Raw genomic sequence first — 21,022 nt, forward strand, 5'->3', positions numbered from 1 at the left:
GTTAATATTTCCTAAATTTGAAAAGGCAACTTGTCTTGCATCAGTACTTAAAAATTCCTTAATTTTCTGAGAAACCCCGCGTGGGAAATCGCGGTCCGGTCTCTCGAAGAAAACTTAAATTCAAAACAAAACCAGAATCCGATCTTTCGAATAAGTAATGTAAAAAGTTCAGTTTTAATGAATACTTCAGAGCACTTCCAAAGAATTTGAGTAGCTTACTTACACTTAGATTATCACAAGGTAAGAAGAATGAATATCTCTATTTTTCTAGTAAACATGAGCATATATGCATAGTATATTATAATTTTAATAGCCGCTACATTTTAAACTGTAAAGTGTTATTGTTATATTATTTGCACTCTCGATTATTTGATTATAATAATGATGTATGTAGAATGGCACATGTATACATTCTGGCAAACAATGCAAATATCCAAATCTTATCTCGCACATGAGACACTAAAGAATCAATTTTTACTTTTAACAAATATTTATACATCTTTTTAAAACTTAATCATTTCTATATACTTCTAATTATCACTGATGATCAGTATATTTATATATTGGACAGATTAACGTCTGAGCATTGTGCACCAAGCTAATATTGTTCAAATACATCCAATATATCATACACATTAAAATTGTACTAATTAGGAACGTGTTTGAGTTTAGCAATGACATTTACATGCCCTCAAAATAAATAAATAATATTACTAATTACAACAAACAGTTTTAAATTGTAAACATAATAAAGGTACTATTTGCAATCTATAGTTGTATAGTTGTACTTATATAGCTACCTATATAGCTACACCAATATTATTGCTCAATGAGCATATTATAAAATTGAAATGGACGTAATTGTCATCAAAATTCGTGTCACATTCATTACAAGAGTGTAAATATAAATACTCACTTGAAAAACATTAATGCGTGTATAATTTGTATAGTGCTCGTGTATACTGTATAGCAACTTGAATATAGTTGGAGTAAAATTGATAATAGAAACTTTCAATAACGTTAGAGTAAATATTGTCGTGTTTTCTGGCAGTTATAATAATTCCCATCGCATGCATCCATAATGGTCGACATTTCAAAACGCGTCAAACAATTGCAAGTCATATTTGATTACTACCTCACCGGACTCCACCTGATGCAGAATTAATTTCTTGGTGATTGGTTCCTTTAACCTTCTTACCAACCACTCTTGATATAAGTCCATTACTTTCATCTCGGCACGACCCAAAAATTCTATGTAAAAAGGCAATAATAAATATAGTGTGGACAGAATTGTGCTAAACAAACCATCTGGACTAAACGGACACATTTCAAACACGGTCAACGTGACGACATCCTGAGCAATTTCATGAATCGGGAACTGCATGTAGTCATTCCAAACCAAGGCCGGCGGTTGTGGAATTCCGTTTAAAATGTTCCCGTTTCGCTCGTCCATCGCAACATTTGTATTCTGGACGCATTCGCCCAATGCCACCTTGCAGTAGACATTTTGTACAAAGGATCGTCCTATTTGATAAGAGTACAGCGAATAAATACATGAATACTAAGAAATGTTAAGATGGTTAATAGCATTGCTACCTGGCTTAAGGGTTTTGCGTTTGGCATGGTTAGTACAATTTGATTTAGGGAAAATTTCGTGCCCGCTAGTTACATACACAGTCAACCAATTCGGCCAAGTGTTCGGGTTAACAGCTATAAAGTAAAGAGAGTGCAGGCAATTAGTTTGACGCGCTTACCAGTGATAATGAAGCGCGTCCCTTTGACGACTTGAACAATTAGACGTCCACGTTGCTGTAAACCACTGGCTTCTGCACAGACATGTAAGCACGGCGTACGAATTGAACATGAGACACATTCCAACAAATTCATTTACATTAACACAATTTCGTCACATTCACAAGTATTTCTGGCACGCAAACAATCAAAACAAAAAGAAAACATGTCGGCACTAAACAAAATTTATACTCACTTGAGCGCAATCTCGTACGGGTAAGCGAAATTGCCTTTTCGTGCATTTCTTGTGCGATTTCGATTCGCTTCACCCACAAATTGCATTCATTTGCTGAAGTAGTAAGAAGTGAAACAGGTTGTTTTCCGTCTTGCTGAATACTGATGATGCGATCGGCATTAGTAAGATTGTCGATCGCTTCGATTGGTGTTTTCGAAACTTGAATTTCGTGTATCAATAATGGCTGTTTATAGATCTTATACGTTACGTTGGTGTTGCGTTGAAAAGTAAATTGTGTAATCGATTTACTTGGTTGAACCAACAAAATAAAGTCACTCAACAAAAAACCAAGCAATTCTTTTCCACTTTTTACCTGAAAACATAGTTAATATAATCTATTATAACTTAAAAGCAATGAAAAACTTACTTTTGTTAAACATCCATAGTGTAACAGAGTACGAGGTCCAACTTTATTTGTATTCCCATTGAAGTTAATACTAAACTCATTCTGTGATATATGCTCCTGAAGCCACATCAATCGTTCATAGTCTTCCTTCTGTCGCATGTTTTCATTTATGCGCTTTAAAAACTTATCTGCCATTGAACGCGCCTCCAGTAAATCTTGATAATCAGGATGATTGTCAGGGGTATTTTCAATGATTTTCTCAATCAACAGCGGATATTTCGTAATACGTTGCATGGGCTTCAATAAAAACGAACTGAGCGGTAATCCTTTGAGCGCAGGATCTGCTTGACATTTACGCAATATATCGCGAAAAGGTGTCGAATCCTCGTACAGTTTCTGCAAGTATGAAGCGCTGTCTAATTGCTTTTTGCAAAAGTGTACGTACGGCACCATATTTGGTAACTGAAATACAATAAATTCTTAATATCATGCAAAAATGGTGTGAATTACACACGTTTTTGAGAATAACATCACCAATCATATCATCATCAAACTCGAGTTTTTCCAGAAGATCCTCCAGAAAGATCTGATTGCAGTGAAGAATATCGTCCAGGTTGACGAAAATATTCTCCAATTCTTTTTGATTAAGAATGCTACTAGTCTTCAATGGCATTTCAAAAACACGCTTAACCACGGACAAATCTTCAATGTACTGCATCTCGGTAGTGATCAACTCGTCGATGCCATCTTGCCGCTTCTTGTTGTAACCGTTTCGAACCGGCGTGTGGTTGTTCACCGGTTGGGTCAGATTGCGCGTCAACTCTTGGTGAATCTTATTAAACGCATTTCGCGGAGATTCAGCCGGTGACTGTTGCAGAAATTGGAATTGGTTCGGGTGGGCATGGTCTAAGGCCAACAACAAAAGCGAATTCAAACATTGTGATCAGATTTTTTTTACGTTTTCATTTTACTTGCTCGATTAATTCGATTCATATTTCACACTTCTTATATTGATATCATATGCTTGCATTTTTATGGTTACAATTTGTGATAGGGCTGATATTTTGGATAAGTATTTTACTCAACGCTTCGTACACTCGAGGAAAGTTACAATCGAGAGAAAGACAGAGAAATTTGAATGTAAAATAAATTACGTCTCCTGCTTCCTTATTCGCACGATTAATTTTGCATCTACATTTGTTCATTTCGCATTTCGTATGAGTAATTCCAAGTAATAATGCTTAACGATATTTAGGCTAATTTTTACTAAACGTAACGAACATCGCTCTTACATATGCAGTAGAATCGCGACAGCAAAAAATTTTGAGCAGAGCTCTAGCACGTTCCAGCACAGATCATGACTCGAAAATCAGTTAAACATGATGGCCAAGCGCATAAATAATACCATGGCGTATTCAACTGCTAGTTAGCATTGATTGGATTCTTGTATAACAATCAACAAATAACGTTATATAACATAATCGACCAAAACATATTTTGCATGATATAATTTCGAAAATAATACGCATCAGAGATTTTTTCTGAGATAAATAAATAATTCTTTGTAAATAAGCCGATTTCTCGGTAAGGTGGGCGGTATTGTTGTAAGCAACAAGTTATTCCCGGATTTTGTACCGATTTTCGCGTCTATTACAAACCGACAGCAATGTATGATACAAAAAAACGCACCCACCCTACCGTTACATAAAATCGTACAAAAGAACACATATGTACTAATAAAAAACAAAGCGTTTTTAAATATTTTTCTACCTAATAATGAGTGACTAATTTATCAAATAATGAGTAATATTTCAAATACATGTTTCGCTAAAAACAATAAATTGCGTATAGGCATACAATTAATTAAACAAAATGAGCAAAAATACAACGTAAGATCACAATTTTCACTAATTAAATTCATGGTTATGCATTTGTCTAATTATTTCGCCTAATAATAAAACAGCATCTTTGAAATTGATATTCCGCTTGTCAGCATAATCTCGCCTGAAAGGTGGACTAGCACCAGGAGGCTTTTAATATCATCATAAGACATTGATAGTAATAAATGCTTCTTACAATAATCAGATATAAAGACACGTCGTTTATCGTTTAAGTTCTAATTATTCAATTAGAGTGTTAGATATTAGTAGCCACTGTTGCCTTTTGTCTTTAAGCTTTCCTTTTCTGAAGTTCCAAAGCTGACTTATCATATCAAGTATTAACGATTTCCATTTGTAACAACTTTTACATAATTTAAACATACAGTACATACACAATGTTCAGCTAGATTTCATTTCTAAACTTCTTCGCTAAAACTTATAGATAGTATTATTATCATATTTATATGTTGCAATGCTTGCGCCATTTTCATTCAGTGACGAAATTTGGAATATTTTTTGTATTGTTCTATTGCAGTTTTTATTATATTTATATGGTAGGATGGGTGCGCTCAATCATTATTAATGCGGTGTGTATAGCGTTCCTATAAAAACGAAAAGATTTTTAGAATCATAAAGAGCTCAATTTTTGAGATATGAAATTAAATCAAATCTGAATCCATATCGTGGGGTCGGATAATTAAATCATAAGTGAAGATGATGTTTGTGCGGCTTAATATTAGAGTAAATGCAAACTAAGAAAACTTACATTGCTGGAGTGGTTGGACGTAATTACTCGGGAACAATCCAGATACGCCGTTCAGCTCACCTCGCCACCATGCCGCTTCCTCCCTTGCTGTCACGCTGATAATGTCATCTTTGAGAAAACTTAGCTCGTCGGGATTGCCGGCAGTATACGCATACAGTGCAATAACTTTGTCTGTAAGAATACATCAATTGTGAATCAGTTACAATGATTATTGTTCCAGAAATAATTCGGCGCATACCAATAATAACTTCTTGTTGCATTCTAGTGGTAGAGACAGGTGTTGTACGACCACTGGCACGTCCACTGCTGTTCAAAACTTTTACATAGGTTGCAGGGAACCAACCTACTTGACGTTTACGTCCCTTTGCCTGTAATTCACCCTCCCACCAACCGGAATCCGTCTTCTTTCTAATCATGATCAACTGGCCGCGTTCCAGTGACAATTGCTCGTTGCTTGAAGCCTGGTACGGAGCAATCACCGACGCAATCTCCGGTTTTTTACCAGCTTTAATAGTCTTAAAACAGATCAGATATATAATAATTGCATTCTTGGGACCAGATTAGATTAAATAGATTGTATGAATTAGTTTGCATCAACAACAAACATAAGCAAAACTAAACAAAACACAACAACAACTTAGTAGCAAGAATCATAATCAAGGGAAGAATGTATTAATAGACGAATCGTATCAAACCTGTGCTTGTTGGGACAAGGCGGAAAAGTCGGTTTTCTCAGGTAGGTTACATTCGTTGATTTGCGACACTTCATTATCCTCATCCTGTTGCTGCTGTTGCGCAACTGGTTGTGGCGCTTCCTGAACTTTAACCGCCTCAACATCAGGTGCACTGGTTACGTTAGTCGCAGCGCTAGGAGCATTCTAACAGCAAAATACACAGAACACACAACATGTATGCATGACACACGCAGGTTACCATCAAGCACTTGCAATACTTACATCTGCCTTCTGTACGTAATTGCTTGGGAATATACCGACACGATCATCAATCTTTCCAGTCCACCAGTCGCCATCTTTCTTAATAACAAGTACGTACTCGCCGCCACTAAAGGTAAGGTCGCCGGCTTCCGCTGACTGATACGGATACGAAGCGACGTAATACTCGCCTTCTTCAGTCGCTTCCAAAGCAGGTGCAGCTTCTGGTTCCTGGGAAATCTCCGGTACTTCTGCCACAACCCTAAATAAAGAAAAATCATCATATTAAACATTAAACTGTTGATATTTAATTGTACATACTCTAAAGGTTTTGATTCTTCAATCGGGAATGCACTAGTAGTTGTAGAATCAACAGCACTATCAGCGAGCTCAACGTACGACTCCGGAAACCAGCCGGTGTGTCCACGAATCTCCCCGGCTAACCATCCAGGTTCTCCGGTTTGTTCCAAGGGCACGTTGATAATATCACCCGGTTGGAATGATATTTCGTCGTTATTTCGGGCAGAAAACTCGTAAAGTGCTCGATATCTAACAGATCCAGCTGGTGCTTCAGTAGCAACTGCGGTTGCAACTGGAGTGGCAGTTGTAGCCCAACTATCCTGCGCGGGCCATTCATTCGCAGCTGATGGTGCTGTAGTTGTTGATCCCCAACTAGTGTCATTACCCCAAGCCGACGAATAATCATTTGCTTTCGTAGATCCTTTCATACCGAGAACTGTGGTTTTCTTCTGTTCGTAAACAGAATATAAATCCTCACATTCCGACACTAGTTTGGTTAATTCTCCTTTGAGCTCTGTTAGTTGGGAATTATTGTTTTCAATATCCGACATTTTTGTATCAATCTCTCCTTGCATATCTTCAATCTTTTCCTTTAGATTCTTAATCGTGATTTCCTTATTCTCAAACGCAAGTTTAGTCTGTTCAGCCTGTTTATCGTTCATTGCTGTGTTCATCTTGTTCTTTGCTTCCATTCGAATCTTTTCTTGCGAAAGCTGCAGAAGCTTAGCGTTTTGTTCTTTGAGTTTGCTCTTTAGCTGAGACATTTCCTGCATTGAAGTATCCCTGGTCGATCGCATTCCATCGATCGTAGACTTTACATTTGAAACACCAACACGTGTGTCGCATATTTTCTGCGACAATTCTTTAACGTTATCATTCAGCGTGCTTAGTTCAATCGTTAAACTTTGATTCTTTGCTTTCAGTTTCAGAACGTTCTCCTGTTCGCGTTGACGCTGCTGCTGTAATTCTTGCAATCGCTGCTTCTCCCATTCGAGTTGTCTCTGTCGTTCCATTTCTTTACGCGCAGACTCCCGTTGATCCGCCTGCCTCTTGCGCTCTTCTTCCTGCATGCGTTCGCGCTCCTGTTGATCGCGCATTTGCTTTTCTAATTCCTCGGCGCGTTTACGTTCAGCCTCAAGGCGAGCCTTTTCGCGCTTCTCCGCTTCTTCTCGTTCTTTACGGTCTCGTTCCTCGGCCTCCTTACGTTGTTGATCAAACAGTGTTTTACGCCGCCTTTCCAGTTCCGCTTGTCCTTTCTCAAAGTTTTCCTTACGCTTGTCTTCGAACGAATCTAGCAACAAAACCGAAGTTTAAATATAAATCCAATAATTGCATTTTGCATAGACTCAGCTTACTTTGTGATATAAGAGTAAGATCAACGTCTGGTTGACCACTGCCCTGACTTGATATAGACGCAGTTCGAGACGCAGTGCGCGCTGGTCGTTTAAATGTTGGTGGAATTAATTCAGGAGGAAGAGTTGTGGGAATTGGATGTCCTAATGCGGCCTGTTCGCATAAATGCATCGCTAAAACAAACTCTTCGCATCCCAACCGACCATCCGAGTCCATGTCAGAAAGAGCCCTAATTGAAGCAATAAGCATTTTAATAAATTTACCGCGTTATGCCAATTCTAATATGAAAACATGTGCTTTACATGATATTGTTTTATTAGCACACACTTGAACTTATAATAAATATTCTCTCGGTTTTCATAAAAAACGTTATCAATATAAAAGATAAAATTCCACTTACCAAATTATCGCCAAAGTATTTTGGGGTAACTTTGTCTGCATCATGACGTTTCTAGCCTGAGCGCCTGTCAAGAATCCGCTCCTCGTCCGATCTGTAGTATTAAATATTTGAGTATATTTCAATTTTGTTGGATGTGGCACGGCCCACTCTTGTAAACTCTCCATCATTGTTTTATCCAAACTGCTAACGCTAGTTCTCGGCGTGCTGCTCACACCCGGCACGGCAGCAACTGGTGGCACCGCCGCCGGAATTACTGATGCGGGCGGCGCCAAGGGTGGAATGGCACTGACTGGCGGTACCGCACTCATAGGTGCACTCATAGGTGGTACGGCGCTCACCGGGGGAACGGTGTTCATAGGAGGCACAGCACCCATTGGTGGTACAGTTGTCATGGGAACGGCAGAGGGCATAGGTTGCATGCCCATCGGCGGCATTACAGGTTGTTGCATGGGAGGAATATATCCAATTGGTGCCGCCCCCAATGGTGACATTCCAGCAGAAACAGGCGCCAGTGGCTGCACAGGTGCCACTGGTTGCATTCCCATCATACTGCTCTGCATTGGAGGCACTATACCAGTTGGTATGAAATTATTAGCAACAGGTTGAGTCATGATTGGAGCACCAGGCATTTGAGGCATTGGGGCAACTGCTGGTTTAGGTGGTTCAGGCCTTGGGGGAGCAGGTGCACCAACAAGTGTTGGGTTTGGAAGGGGTGGGATTGATGGTGGTGTTTGTGCCTGCTGCTTTACTGATGCCAACAGAGTGGGTGGGAGCACTTTGGGGATTTCAAAGCCTCTCAGTTTTAAATTAATCAGTTTACATGCAATGAGAAACTCATGTATATCCATTTTGCCATCGGCATCAGTATCAGCCAATCCCCTGCAATAAAATCAATGAAAACTCTTTTACCACAGCATTACTCAAATGAACATACCATATTTGCCCCAAAATCATTGGAGGTAGCTGAGACTGCAGTAGAAATCCTTTTGCCTGATCTCCAGTGACAACTCCATTGATTGGCTTAAGTTGCCTGAACTGTTCTTCATATCTTATTCTTTCCCTGATGGGAATAACCCATGGGTCAGATGATGGTGTACCGGCGGCCGACATTTTCACTTCTTCAAACTACAAGAATCACTCTCATCACAAATCTAGTACTTATAAAACAACACCCAAGCCGCAAACGAACCTTTGACTTCGTCCGCTTTAATAAGTATGCACCGTAACGTTAACTAAACATATTTTTTTAAGTATTTCACACCAATTATACAATTTACTACGAATTCCGTATCTTAATCAGCGCGTATCATTATTGCTTGACACCCTTCTGCACCTATCTAATGTCACGACTAACGAAATTACGAACACAGAACGAACGCCTGCGAAATCGTTCAATGGAATCAATAAACTGCCGAGAGTACCAAACGTACAACTCGGTCATTCGCTGTCGGACCCATTTGGCCTTATAAATATGTGACATAGAGAATAAAATCGATCCGGACAGTTCTGGCACCTGACAAGCGAATATAACCTTTATTATAAGATAGCATAAGGCGAAACAATCAAGAACAGCCGGGAACAACCCACAACAACAACGACGCATGTCAAAACTGTAGGAAACTTTTTTTACTCAACTGATTTGAAGTGCTTCTTAACAATAATAAGTAAGCATACAATTTTGTTTAGTATTTTACCAAGTAAGTTAAATTATTCCAAAGATTATATTTAAATAATAGCAAAACAGAAATTTCATATGCTTTTAGTTATTCTATTGGCCGCTAGAGTTGGTTACAAATTCAAAAGTCAAAAAATTATGCGTACACAGCTAAATTTAAACAGACGATTAAGAACAGACGGTAGCCACTGTATATCCCGCGTATTCCTCTTTTAACATGCCTTGGAATTCAACACACAGCTTCATTCAATATTTTTGCCACTGCCAGCAAAAATACAGCCCCGCGATTTGTCGAAATTGGCACTGCCCCTTGAATCATACGATACTCACGCTACCCTTACTCGACCAGAGGGTCTCGATTTCGGTTCACGGAAAAAGCTTTTCCCAGCTTGCTTTCAGACGATAAAGCGCGCATGTGGTGGACACATGCAGTACATGATCGACCACGTCGTCATATAAACGATCGCGTCGCTACCACAGCGTAAATAGTGATAATCGTGATAATCGTTTGTATTGGTGCGCGAATACGATTGTCGAACCTGATGGTGCATCAGTCTAATTCCATCAGAAATCATCATACATTCCGGTAAGAATATACAATTGTATTAGTAAATTTAACCTTCAGACATGTAAAATCAGCAAGCGTTAACGTGTTATAACATTAATGTTTGAAGTGTGATTTATTTCACCGGTATTCAAGTCATTTAAATATCCGGCTTTTTACTTCTCTGCCGAAGCATGCGAGACATATGCGATACGTGTGCGCCGCGTGCACCAATTCGGCCTTGCCCCACCGTATCAATACGATTGGGTTGCTAGGATACGATTCAATCCAATTCAATAGTTATCGTTAGTTTGCGTTTGCGCATTTTCTTAAATTTTACATAGAAATTTCATTTTTGCATTGTACAAACCAAACAAAAAATATAAACACGTATTATTGATATTTATTATTTAAAAAATTCAATTGTGTCGACATTTTTCATTGCCACGTTGACGTGACTTTTTTTTCAATTTAGTAGTACCTACATACACGTAATACGAATTTAGAGTTATAGCACATGCTCGTTTGTCAATAAATCATAATTAAGGCTTAGTTTATGTCTGGTGTTTGAAGGAGTTCATTGTGTATTCATTCGTCACAATGTGAAGACTCACTGAGTTTTGTTTGGTGACATTTGACATTGATATTACAGGCGCACGACGCTACTGTTCGAATTTGATTCGTTGGCGAAATCTTATAGTGTTGCTTCATTATACATTGAAACAATGAAATACAAATATAATATGCTTACTTAAGCTTGAATGTGATACTTTTTTGTTTACACAAACTTATTAAAAATAAATTTTAATATTTGCTTAGTGTTTTTTTAAAGAAATTCAAGACAATTAATATGTTATATTAACTATTATCGTTATTTTTGCATTTTGGCACTTTCCTGATTTTGATTATTGGTAATGCGCACTATATTTACTTAGCAATGTAATAGCTGAGTTGATAAGACTAAACTCCCTCCTATTAATTTATTTTTAGTCGTTCTATATGCCGAAATTGTTTGGTGGATCAATAATTTCAATAATGATTATAATGAATATTTAAAGTGCAAATCAACTCTTTACGATTTAAAAATAAACGAAAATTGTTTAACTTTTATTATCACATAATTGCTAAGTATTAATAATATTTAAATATTGTATATCTTGCTGTGTAGTATTTCGCAACTTTGTCTACATTCTACAAAAATTCAAGTTTGTTTGAACATCTGAGCAAATCGTCTCGTATTTCACGCTTGTAGGCGTCGCGCATCTTCAAATTCAAACAAATCTATTCAGTATGTAAGACGAGGGCATGAAAAAATGAATTAGATAATGTCGCATAGTTCAAATATATCAGTTATCCAGCGCCGTCCCACCGAACCATGCCACCGATCTGCCGCGGCCGCTAGCGGCGACCAACTTAATGCAGCGCTGCTGTTATCAGTTGATATACACATAACGAGCGCAGCAGCAGCATTGTTACTCGTTGAAAAATAATTGCGCGTGCGTTTCTCACTTTGTTTATGAATAACCGTATAATTTCTAGGTTGTCGTTCGCATCACAATGGCCTACGACGACGTGATTCCATTACTTGGTAACTTCGGAAGGTAATTTTCATAAAATATATTACTTAAGTTAAGTACGTTATTTGAAAATAATATTGATTTGTTTTTTATGCAGATACCAGAAACGCATTTATTTCCTTCTATGTCTACCGGCGATTATTTGCGCGTTCCATAAACTTGCAAATGTTTTCCTACAAGTGAAGCCGGATTACAGGTAAGTAAAGTGACTTAATTTATGAAATCAAGTTAAATATGAAAATTCGGTTGTTTTTTTTAAGTTTTTGAAACAACGCGAAGCATTTTCCTGTCTAAAACAAAGTTTATGTATAAAAAACTTCAATTTATTAAACATTTACATTAAAACTACAAGTTAATGCTTTGTAACTTAAGTCAGCTTATGTACATACAAAGTATTCTTGATGATTTATGGTTTTACGAGTATAATTAATAAATTTTTACGAACTATTTTTAAAAAAGGTTAATCTGGGTCAAGTAATGTTCATTTTTAAGCAAAATGTAACTCGAGACATTTTGCATTACAAGCGAACATATAATATTACTTTTATTATCATTATTATGTTATTACTTTCGTCTTTTTGCGTTAATGTTTATTATATCTACATAAATAATCACATCTAATCTATGTATGCCGAGTATACTACACTTTATGTTAATAATGCTGATAACAAATCCTTTTCAGGTGCCAATTGCCCAATGAGTTCTCAAACGCAACTTTCGCGTTATCAGAAGCGGAATGGAACAGTTCAATACCTTGGGACAACATAAACAATAAATATGCTACTTGTTATATGTACGATGATGCAAAAACCGAGGTTTCTTGTGATCGTTTCATATACGATCACTCCAAATTCAATAGCAGTATCATCATGGAGGTAAACCCAATAAATCATCGAAATTTGGTTTTTCCGAATATTCATCACCATTGTAATCTCTTCTTATTCACTACTTTACTTGTTTTTAACCGCTAATATTTTGTTTTTGTGATGGACCATAGTGGGACATGGTTTGTGGTCGTGCTTACCTTCGTGCCACTGGTGATGCTCTCTTTATGGTCGGTGTTATGTTGGGCTCCATTGGTTTCGGTGAATTGTCTGATCGCTATGGAAGAAAACTGATCTTTTTCATCTCGTTGGTCATACAAGTGGTGTTTGGTCTCTTAGCTGCTGTGGCCCCTGAGTTTTGGACCTTTACGTTTGCTAGGTTCATTGTTGGCGCTACCACATCAGGTGTATTTTTGGTTGCCTATGTAATAGGTATGCAAAATGTAATTAAAAATGTGTTTTATGATATTCTAAATCGCAATTTTGTTTTTACAGCAATGGAAATGGTTGGGCCAAATGATCGACTGAAAGCCGGCACTATTTGCCAAATGTTTTTCTCTGCCGGCTACATGTTAACAGCACTTTTTGCATATTATATCACCGATTGGCGTATGTTACAAATGGCGCTTACAGTTCCCGGACTTGCGTTCTTTAGCTACTGGTGGTTTATCCCCGAATCAGCACGATGGCTCATCTCTAACAATCGTGTACCAGAAGCTAAGAAATTAATCTTCCGCGCAGCGAAAGAAAACAAAGTTACGATTACTGATCAACAACTTGACGAACTGCTCAAGACTGATATGAAGCCTGTGAATGTGGACGAAAAAAGAGCGACAATATTAGATGTCTTCCGGCATCCGAATTTACGGAAACGGTCTTTAATTATTTTCTTTGATTGGTTTGCTAACAGCATGACTTATTACGGCCTCTCATGGAATACGAATAATTTGGGTAGCAACGCATATTTGAACTTTGTTATCTCCGGCGCCGTGGAAATTCCAGCGTACACATTTTTACTGTTTACTTTGAATACCTGGGGACGAAAAACAATCCTCTGCGGGTGCATGTTGACAGCAGGAATTGCTTTATTATTAACTATGGTTATTCCTAGTGGTAAGTAAAAACTTAAAGTTTATAACTTTTACTTACAGTTTGTTTCTTTTAAGATTACAATACACTGTTGGTAACTTTGGCAATGATTGGAAAATTAGCAATTACTTCAAGTTATGGAACCATTTATATTTTCTCAGTAGAACAATTTCCAACAGTGATACGGAATGCTGGTTTAGGTGCGGCGTCTACTTCAGCACGTATGGGTTCAGTTTTTGCTCCCTTAATCAATGTTTTGGTATGAAATAAATTAATAACTTATTTTAGATTTTATTTACATTATCTTATATTGTAGGGTGACTTTTGGACTCCTTTACCTTTGATGATCTATGGAATTCTCGCTTTGATTGGTGGTTTGATCTCATTAGTTTTACCAGAAACACTTAACAAGACTTTGCCTGAATCTATAGAAGATGGAGAACGATTTGGAAGGTATGTAACATCTGATATTACATTTTACCATTATTTATCATTAGATTAAATTCAGACAACATTTCAAAGGTAAAGTAAGGGTTTATTAACTTAATCATAAGTGAATAATACTATAGATGTACATATTTCTATGTGTTTCTTGACTTTTTTTGTTTATTTTTATCCAAACGTGTTTAATATTACAAGAATGTTGTTAACAGTGGTATAGAGGTCAAAATCATCTCCTATTTTGATTATTTTATATCTGATATGGATGTTAACGTATTTTCAGAGTTGCAATAGAACAACTTCCAGAAGAATTATCCGAGCATATCATTGCGGATCTCCGTTAAGCTATACGAAAAAATAATACAGAATCTCATATTTGTAGAGTTTACAAAGTAACAAATGAATCTCGAACATATAGAAGTGTTATTTCTTAATAATTTTAAAGAAGGCAATAGTTGTTTATGGATTTTTAGTAAATGTTTGAATTATTTTAGGAAAGAAAAACAACTACCTGAAGAACAACCCCTTAATTCAGTAGATGTGGAGAAACCAAAATTAAACGGTACCAGCGGTGGTGAAGAAGCTAATGGTCTTTTGGAAACTGAGGATGGGACCAATCAAAAGCCTACAGAAACTGCGGAAGCAAAGACAGAAGCAGAAGCAGTCACAAATGATGAAAAGACAACTGAATCTACAACAAAAGACTAACTAGCTTTTTTGAACTATACGAATATAATTCCAAATCTTTTGTAATGGAGAGGAATTGAATGTAGAAAATATTTTTCTATGTGGTGCAGAAAATTTTACTACAATATGTATACAAATAATTAATTGTTGAGTTAGAAATCTGTGACCAACTGTTACAAATTTGATATCTCAATGTTGATGTTGCTGTAAGCCATGTAAGTTGTTGCAAACTTATGCTCTAGATGTACTGTTTCCTTTTTTTTTTCTTATTATGGAAATTATACTTTTGATTTGCAGTTGGATATTTTTGATTGTTCAACAAATTTTAATAAAGAAATACTTTATTTATTGTATTTGAGTTATCCTTTAATACACAAAAAACTAACATTGAAGCAAAGTTTCTGAGAGGTCTAGCTGATAGTATTCTCAACAATACTTAGATGGCGATAGTATGCACTTTTGGCCAAAAATATTGGAGTGTTATTTACAACGATCTACCTGCGGAAAATATAGAAATTTGCACAAAAACAAATGTTACACTAGTGCATTGGTTGACCAACTGATTAGATAAATATAAATAAGTGAAAAACACATATTTTGAGTATTTGCCAAGGAGCATATAATTTGTAGTGTCCAAGTTAGACCATAACATAAAAAGACGTCACTTATGCTGATGTGCGTACATGCATCGTCAACAGCATACTCTGGCACATAACGGGTTTCAATATTGGAAACAAAAATCATTGGAACTGTCGCTTTAACTTAATTTCTATACGTAAGCTTGCTACTTTATTTGATACTTTTACTCTTGCGTGCTAATGTTATTAATTATCACATGCAATACAAGATATTTTCGAAAAGAACATAAAATTTATTTCTTAAACTATATTCCTTAATTATATATGTGCAATACTTCAAACGCAAACAATATTCGTGTTATAATATAGATTTATAATGATAATTTCAAAACGTGACCATTCATTTTGCATGCTCACTTATTTATCTACCACAACTACATAGTATTTTACACCTACAGAGCCGACCACGCAGTGTACACGATACACGCACACGTCGCACGAGGTCTAGCAAGTGTATTAGTCGTATTGGTGGATAAGCACTACGCGGTTTTCATTTAGTCGTAATTTTGTCACTCGAGTCACTCGGTGATCAGTCGAAGCAGCCGATTCGGCAAGGGCAAAGCAAATGACCTCTTGAATAACACGGATTGTTTCTGCACTCTTTTGCCAACATTTCCATCACACCTCAGCTCAATATTTACTAAATCACAATGCTGCCCAACTACGCCAAGCACCTGTGCAAACGTGTTGCCTCAACACAAGTAAGTGGCCATAGAACATAATTGCATATGAAAATGTATAGTAAAAGCAATACGTTGCGTGTGGTACTAAATGCAATTTTGCTAACAATTTCAAGCAATGCCTCGGTGATAAAGTGGCTGGAAAGTGTCCAATTACATTTGATTTTAAAGTAAATACACACATTCACTGTTGTGTGTCTTTAATGATTTTGTTCTTCGTTTTTGCAGAAGGCACTTGGTTTGTTGAATGTGAACAAGAACAATTATGCCACTGAAGCAAACTTTGAAACAAAAGTGAGTGTAAACATACATTATCAAGTGTGACATTAAATAGGTTGGTTTTAGCCATTTAGATTACATAAACTTGATGAAGGTCCCTCCACAAAAGCAACTCTCAATAGAGATGATGCCCTTGCAATGTACAAACAAATGCACACCATTAGGAGGATGGAGACATCAGCTGGCAACTTGTACAAAGAGAAAATCATCAGGGGTTTTTGTCATCTGTATTCTGGACAAGAAGCAGTTGCAGTTGGAATTAAGGCAGCACTTAGACCAACTGACTGTGTGATTACAGCCTACAGAGCACATGGTTGGACACATCTTATGGGTGCTTCCATTGTTGAAGTCCTTTCTGAACTTACAGGAAGAGAGAGTGGTTGTGCTAAAGGCAAAGGAGGATCTATGCACATGTATTGTGATAATTTTTATGGTGGAAATGGTATTGTTGGAGCACAAGTACCTTTGGGTGTGGGCATTGCATTAGGGTTAAAATATCAAGGAATTGATGGAGTGTGTGTTGCATTGTATGGTGATGGAGCATCTAATCAAGGACAAGTCTTTGAGGCCTACAATATTGCCAAGTTGTGGAATATTCCGTGCATTTTCGTATGCGAAAACAATGGATATGGAATGGGCACCAGTGCTGATAGATCATCAGCTAGCACATCATTCTATTCCAGAGGTGATTATATTCCTGGAATTTGGGTGGATGGTATGGATGTTTTGGCAGTTAGGGAAGCAGCTCGTTTCTCTGTGAATCATTGCACAAGTGGGAAAGGACCTATTGTACTCGAAACTGCTACATACAGGTAAATTATTATATTTTAAGTAATAATTATATTTTTTTACTTTAATCTATATTTTTTATATAGATATTCAGGACATTCCATGTCCGATCCTGGCACAAGTTATCGTACACGTGATGAAATCCAAGAAGTGCGTCAAACTAGAGATCCGATTACATCTTTCAAAGAAAAATTACTGTCTGCAAGTCTTGCAACTGCTGAAGAACTCAAGGTAATATTAATATCTCATATGTTTCTTTGTATATTATTAATTTATGTATTTATGTAGAAAATTGAAATGGAAATCCGTGTAGCTGTTGATGAAGCGACGAAGCGCGCAAAGGGTGACAAAGAAATCCCGTCGAACGAGTTAACTGCCGACATTTACTGCGAAAACGTTGCTGGACCAATCCGCAACGTGACTAACTTCAATGCACTCAGTCACACAAGGATTGGCGCAGCTGTTAATAAGTAATACATATTAACAGACATTGAATCCCGAAAACTTGCTTTATTATCATGCATTTACATCTAGGCGATTTAAGACAGCTGATTGTGAACCATGTTGTTATGCAAAGTGTATAAAATCATTATGAATTGTTATTATTTATAGAGAATTAAAAAGTTTATACACTACAGCGTCCAGAAATATTTAATTTTCATTAAATAGTAAGATACGAGTACCCAAAACGATGTAGCCCAGACGTTTTCAAGTAATGTTATAAAATGCGTTGCTTCAGCTTCTTTGGCCGAAAGATACCAATGAATCGGGAAATAGTTGCCGTAAGTCATATTGTGGCCGACATACATCAGAATGGCGTTCATTCCAGCGAAGAGAAATGGTTTCCCGGTCCATATTTTCAATACGTCAATAATTATGTAGCAAAGTGAGAATAAAATGTATGCGAAACATGATGTGACCAACACGAACGACAATGACCTAAAAAGTAAGATGATTTACATAAGAATCAATGATTTGTTTATGTATTTACCAAAGATTTTTGTTCATTGGGATAACACCATCATCCCTTGAGAATCCACACAAAGCTGCACCAATTGCACCAGTGATTAGTCCCCAAATTATCCATCTGGTTAGTCTTTGACTATGACTTTTGTATAAAACAATGATGGTTCCTGCTTGAACGCCAAGGAAAACATGAAAAATTGTTGTAAGGCATCCTAAACAGAATCGCTTGTTAATCAAGATTATGCTTAACAAAAGTTTTGCAAGTTTTTACCCAAGATGCCTTCAGGATCAAATGGTTTTGATTTATAGATTTGAGTAATATATGCGTACTGATAGATATGTTTACCAAGAATCACTTCATCAATGTAACCTGCTGCACCACCAGTACATTTACTATATTTCTGGTCATCATGCAATCCTCCAGGACCTAAGTAACCACTAAAAGGTAAAAAGTAAATGAAACGCTCAGAGGGACGTGTTTTCAATTAATCTTACGTTGGGCAATTTGGTACTTTCAAACAAAATGTTAGTAAGCAATGTACTAGGACAATAATCAACATAATAATCCATTGCAGTTTAAGTTTTATGAGATCCAGGATATGTCGTTGAGAGTTTTTAAGTTCATTTATATTTTGATGTGCTAAAATGTTTACGGATGCTACCACAAAATAAGAGATGGCAAAACGTTGCAAAACGCCAAATATTCTTATTGTGTTTAAGTATGGTCCACCGCCTAGGAATAATCCTAACGCAAATAGTTTTATTGACCTCTGAAAATCAAATTACAATATTTTTAATGAGTAGATTCAAAAATAATTTAGCTGTACCTTAGTGACATTTTTAATGGCGTCCGAACGACGCGCATGTTCTTTGTTAAAGTGTGACTTGACCGAAATTGGTATACAAACTCCCATTATCCATAGAAATGATGGAAAAACTAAGTCACCAACATAGATTCCGTTCCAAACCGCGTGCTCCAGAAACGCATAACCGCCGTGACCATAATTAACAAAAATCATCAATACAATACTCAACCTGATAACAAAAAAAGATTACGTATATAATAAATAAAAAATTTACGTGTTTATGAAGCGACTTCCAAACAAAAGCAATTAAATTAAACAAGTAATTATGTATTAGACGATTATACAACTGCATAATTTTATAAAACAACCATAATTTTTATATTTATCGCATAGTTCAGAATGAATGGTTTTACATTTACATTTTCCTCTCGTACTAGCGACTTCCTGTACAGGTGTTTTCTGAGTCACTCAACATATTGATATTGTTGTAAATATTATTTAATTACTGATTTGATTTCTGGGCTACAAAAATATAAATAAATACTTGACTTACCCTCTAAATGTGTCAAGCGATTGAACTCGTTTCGCATTACTCTTGTTTTTATCTTTAGGTATAAACGGCAAATCCAAACGCTCAAATTTCAAATGTTTCCACAAGAACCTTCCGATTGGAATTAAAGAAAACAGACATAAGTAGATAAGAAAAACGGTCAGCATAGCTAAAATTATAAGTATTGCGTCAGTTAAAACAGAAAACAAATTAAGAATTCATTATTTTGCTAATTATTCTTACGCAAATAAATGTCAACCGGTTGTTTCAAAGTTGTAAAATCGTATGTATTGTTGTTAAACGATGCTTTATAAAATCCAAACTCTGCATAATCATAACCAAACGTTATTGGTCCAACAACATCAGAATATAAGTTTTCCGGTGAGAATTTTACATTTTTCGTTAGAAATCGATAATGTTTTGGAAATTTTGTATCCAAAATTAAAGTTTTTGGTAGATTTTTAAATATAATTTCATTAAAAGTGAATGGACACTAAAAACCACACAAAGACATGTGAATAAATAAATATTGCAAATATTTAACATGTTTTCTGCTTACCTTGACACAATCATCGTATTTTGAATACAAATATAGTTTTTCGTAATCTTTATTTTCAATACTTAAATAACACTGATCACGTTTTAATGCTTCCATATCATAATCCATGAAATATCTGTCTCCATAATCTTCAATCCAGGAATTTCCCATTTTAAAAAATATATTTTACTGTTGTGTTTTACAGCCAATGACTTCAATTAAATAATAAAATATTTGCAAATTGTTTTCACTTTAATAGTAAATCCATATCATTGTCAAGTAAGCATTAAATCAAGATTAAAAACCCGTTCACACTAATGAAATCAATCACACTCCAAGTGATAATGGAACACAAATGGAATTTATTCAGGATGCTGTCTGTTTTATCTTATCGCACGTCCAGCAGGTCGTCACTATCTCTCTAAACTGAAGTCAATATCAATAATGAAGTGAATAACACACGAACCTGTTGAGTTTATAACATTCTGATATCGCCGAACGGGAGTTAAACATAGTTGTAAATGAGTGTTATTATTTCTGTTTACCTTGATCGTTCACTAGTTGCCCGCCCACTAGTTGCACTACTTCATTCCTTTAGTATAGAATTACGTATTTATGAAAACAAAAGATACATGCAAATGCACTGATGTGGCTTGAAATGAATTTATTTAGGTCAATCAGTCGTAGATTTATAATAATTTCATGTTGAGCGTAAACTTTCTCGCAGTTATCTTGATGTTTTTCTTTTCTTTTGCTTGTGCAGAAGCGTTAAACTGGAAAGTTGATGGCACTCGAAGCCTACTTATTTTGAATTCGGTGGGTTATCTGGTTAGTACATAAGTTGACCACCAGGTGGCGCTAGGATGCCCAATTCCCGAATATTTTCGACAAAATTTCTATTTCATACTAAAAATACGGAATATTTAATATTTAAAA

General features: G+C 36.3%; 4 protein-coding genes across 11 annotated transcripts; 2 read left to right on the forward strand and 2 right to left on the reverse strand.

Moving 5' to 3' along the window:
- Positions 1–262: 262 nt before the first annotated feature.
- On the reverse strand, positions 263–9,500 carry Dap160 (dynamin associated protein 160). Of its 6 annotated transcripts, none has more exons than XM_065304058.1 (15): positions 9,193–9,499; positions 8,938–9,128; positions 8,004–8,882; positions 7,606–7,832; positions 6,272–7,541; positions 5,975–6,212; positions 5,714–5,896; positions 5,257–5,533; positions 5,019–5,189; positions 2,887–3,278; positions 2,394–2,834; positions 1,988–2,339; positions 1,597–1,710; positions 1,306–1,524; positions 263–1,251 (listed from the first exon to the last, which is right to left on the reverse strand). In XM_065304058.1, exons 2-15 carry the CDS (start codon positions 9,111–9,113, stop codon positions 1,094–1,096), a joined length of 5,097 nt encoding a protein of 1,698 aa, XP_065160130.1. In that variant the 5' UTR covers positions 9,114–9,128; positions 9,193–9,499; the 3' UTR covers positions 263–1,093. The 6 variants fall into 6 exon arrangements, with proteins under 6 accessions (XP_065160130.1, XP_065160131.1, XP_065160133.1 ...); XM_065304059.1 differs by lacking the exon at positions 1,597–1,710 and adding an exon at positions 1,755–1,826 and having other exon boundaries at positions 9,193–9,498; XM_065304061.1 differs by lacking the exon at positions 5,714–5,896 and having other exon boundaries at positions 9,193–9,500.
- Positions 9,501–9,797: 297 nt separating this feature from the next.
- Positions 9,798–15,193, forward strand: Orct (Organic cation transporter). Of its 2 annotated transcripts, XM_065305623.1 has the most exons (9): positions 9,798–10,264; positions 11,762–11,823; positions 11,897–11,995; positions 12,482–12,674; positions 12,797–13,055; positions 13,119–13,736; positions 13,790–13,971; positions 14,029–14,165; positions 14,648–15,193. In XM_065305623.1, the coding sequence occupies exons 2-9, from the start codon at positions 11,780–11,782 to the stop codon at positions 14,859–14,861; spliced, it is 1,746 nt and encodes a 581-aa protein (XP_065161695.1). In that variant the 5' UTR covers positions 9,798–10,264; positions 11,762–11,779; the 3' UTR covers positions 14,862–15,193. The 2 variants fall into 2 exon arrangements, with proteins under 2 accessions (XP_065161695.1, XP_065161696.1); XM_065305624.1 differs by lacking the exons at positions 9,798–10,264; positions 11,762–11,823; positions 11,897–11,995 and having other exon boundaries at positions 12,593–12,726.
- A 695-nt stretch (positions 15,194–15,888) lies between these two features.
- LOC135794372 (probable pyruvate dehydrogenase E1 component subunit alpha, mitochondrial) lies at positions 15,889–17,861 on the forward strand. Of its 2 annotated transcripts, XM_065305626.1 has the most exons (6): positions 15,889–16,179; positions 16,275–16,328; positions 16,387–16,452; positions 16,504–17,249; positions 17,313–17,457; positions 17,515–17,861. In XM_065305626.1, exons 1-6 carry the CDS (start codon positions 16,129–16,131, stop codon positions 17,698–17,700), a joined length of 1,248 nt encoding a protein of 415 aa, XP_065161698.1. In that variant the 5' UTR covers positions 15,889–16,128; the 3' UTR covers positions 17,701–17,861. The 2 variants fall into 2 exon arrangements, with proteins under 2 accessions (XP_065161698.1, XP_065161699.1); XM_065305627.1 differs by lacking the exon at positions 16,275–16,328.
- On the reverse strand, positions 17,717–20,953 carry Hgsnat (Heparan-alpha-glucosaminide N-acetyltransferase). The gene is made up of 8 exons (XM_065305625.1): positions 20,108–20,953; positions 19,792–20,041; positions 19,552–19,717; positions 19,020–19,227; positions 18,688–18,962; positions 18,464–18,630; positions 18,218–18,404; positions 17,717–18,165 (listed from the first exon to the last, which is right to left on the reverse strand). Exons 1-8 carry the CDS (start codon positions 20,255–20,257, stop codon positions 17,859–17,861), a joined length of 1,710 nt encoding a protein of 569 aa, XP_065161697.1. The 5' UTR covers positions 20,258–20,953; the 3' UTR covers positions 17,717–17,858.
- Positions 20,954–21,022: the final 69 nt, after the last annotated feature.

Source organism: Atheta coriaria, unplaced genomic scaffold, assembly GCF_025399875.1.
Source record: "Atheta coriaria isolate IRGN ID8LTWV9N9 unplaced genomic scaffold, Caltech_Dcor_3.1 hic_scaffold_6_pilon, whole genome shotgun sequence".
NCBI lineage: Eukaryota > Metazoa > Arthropoda > Insecta > Coleoptera > Staphylinidae > Dalotia > Dalotia coriaria.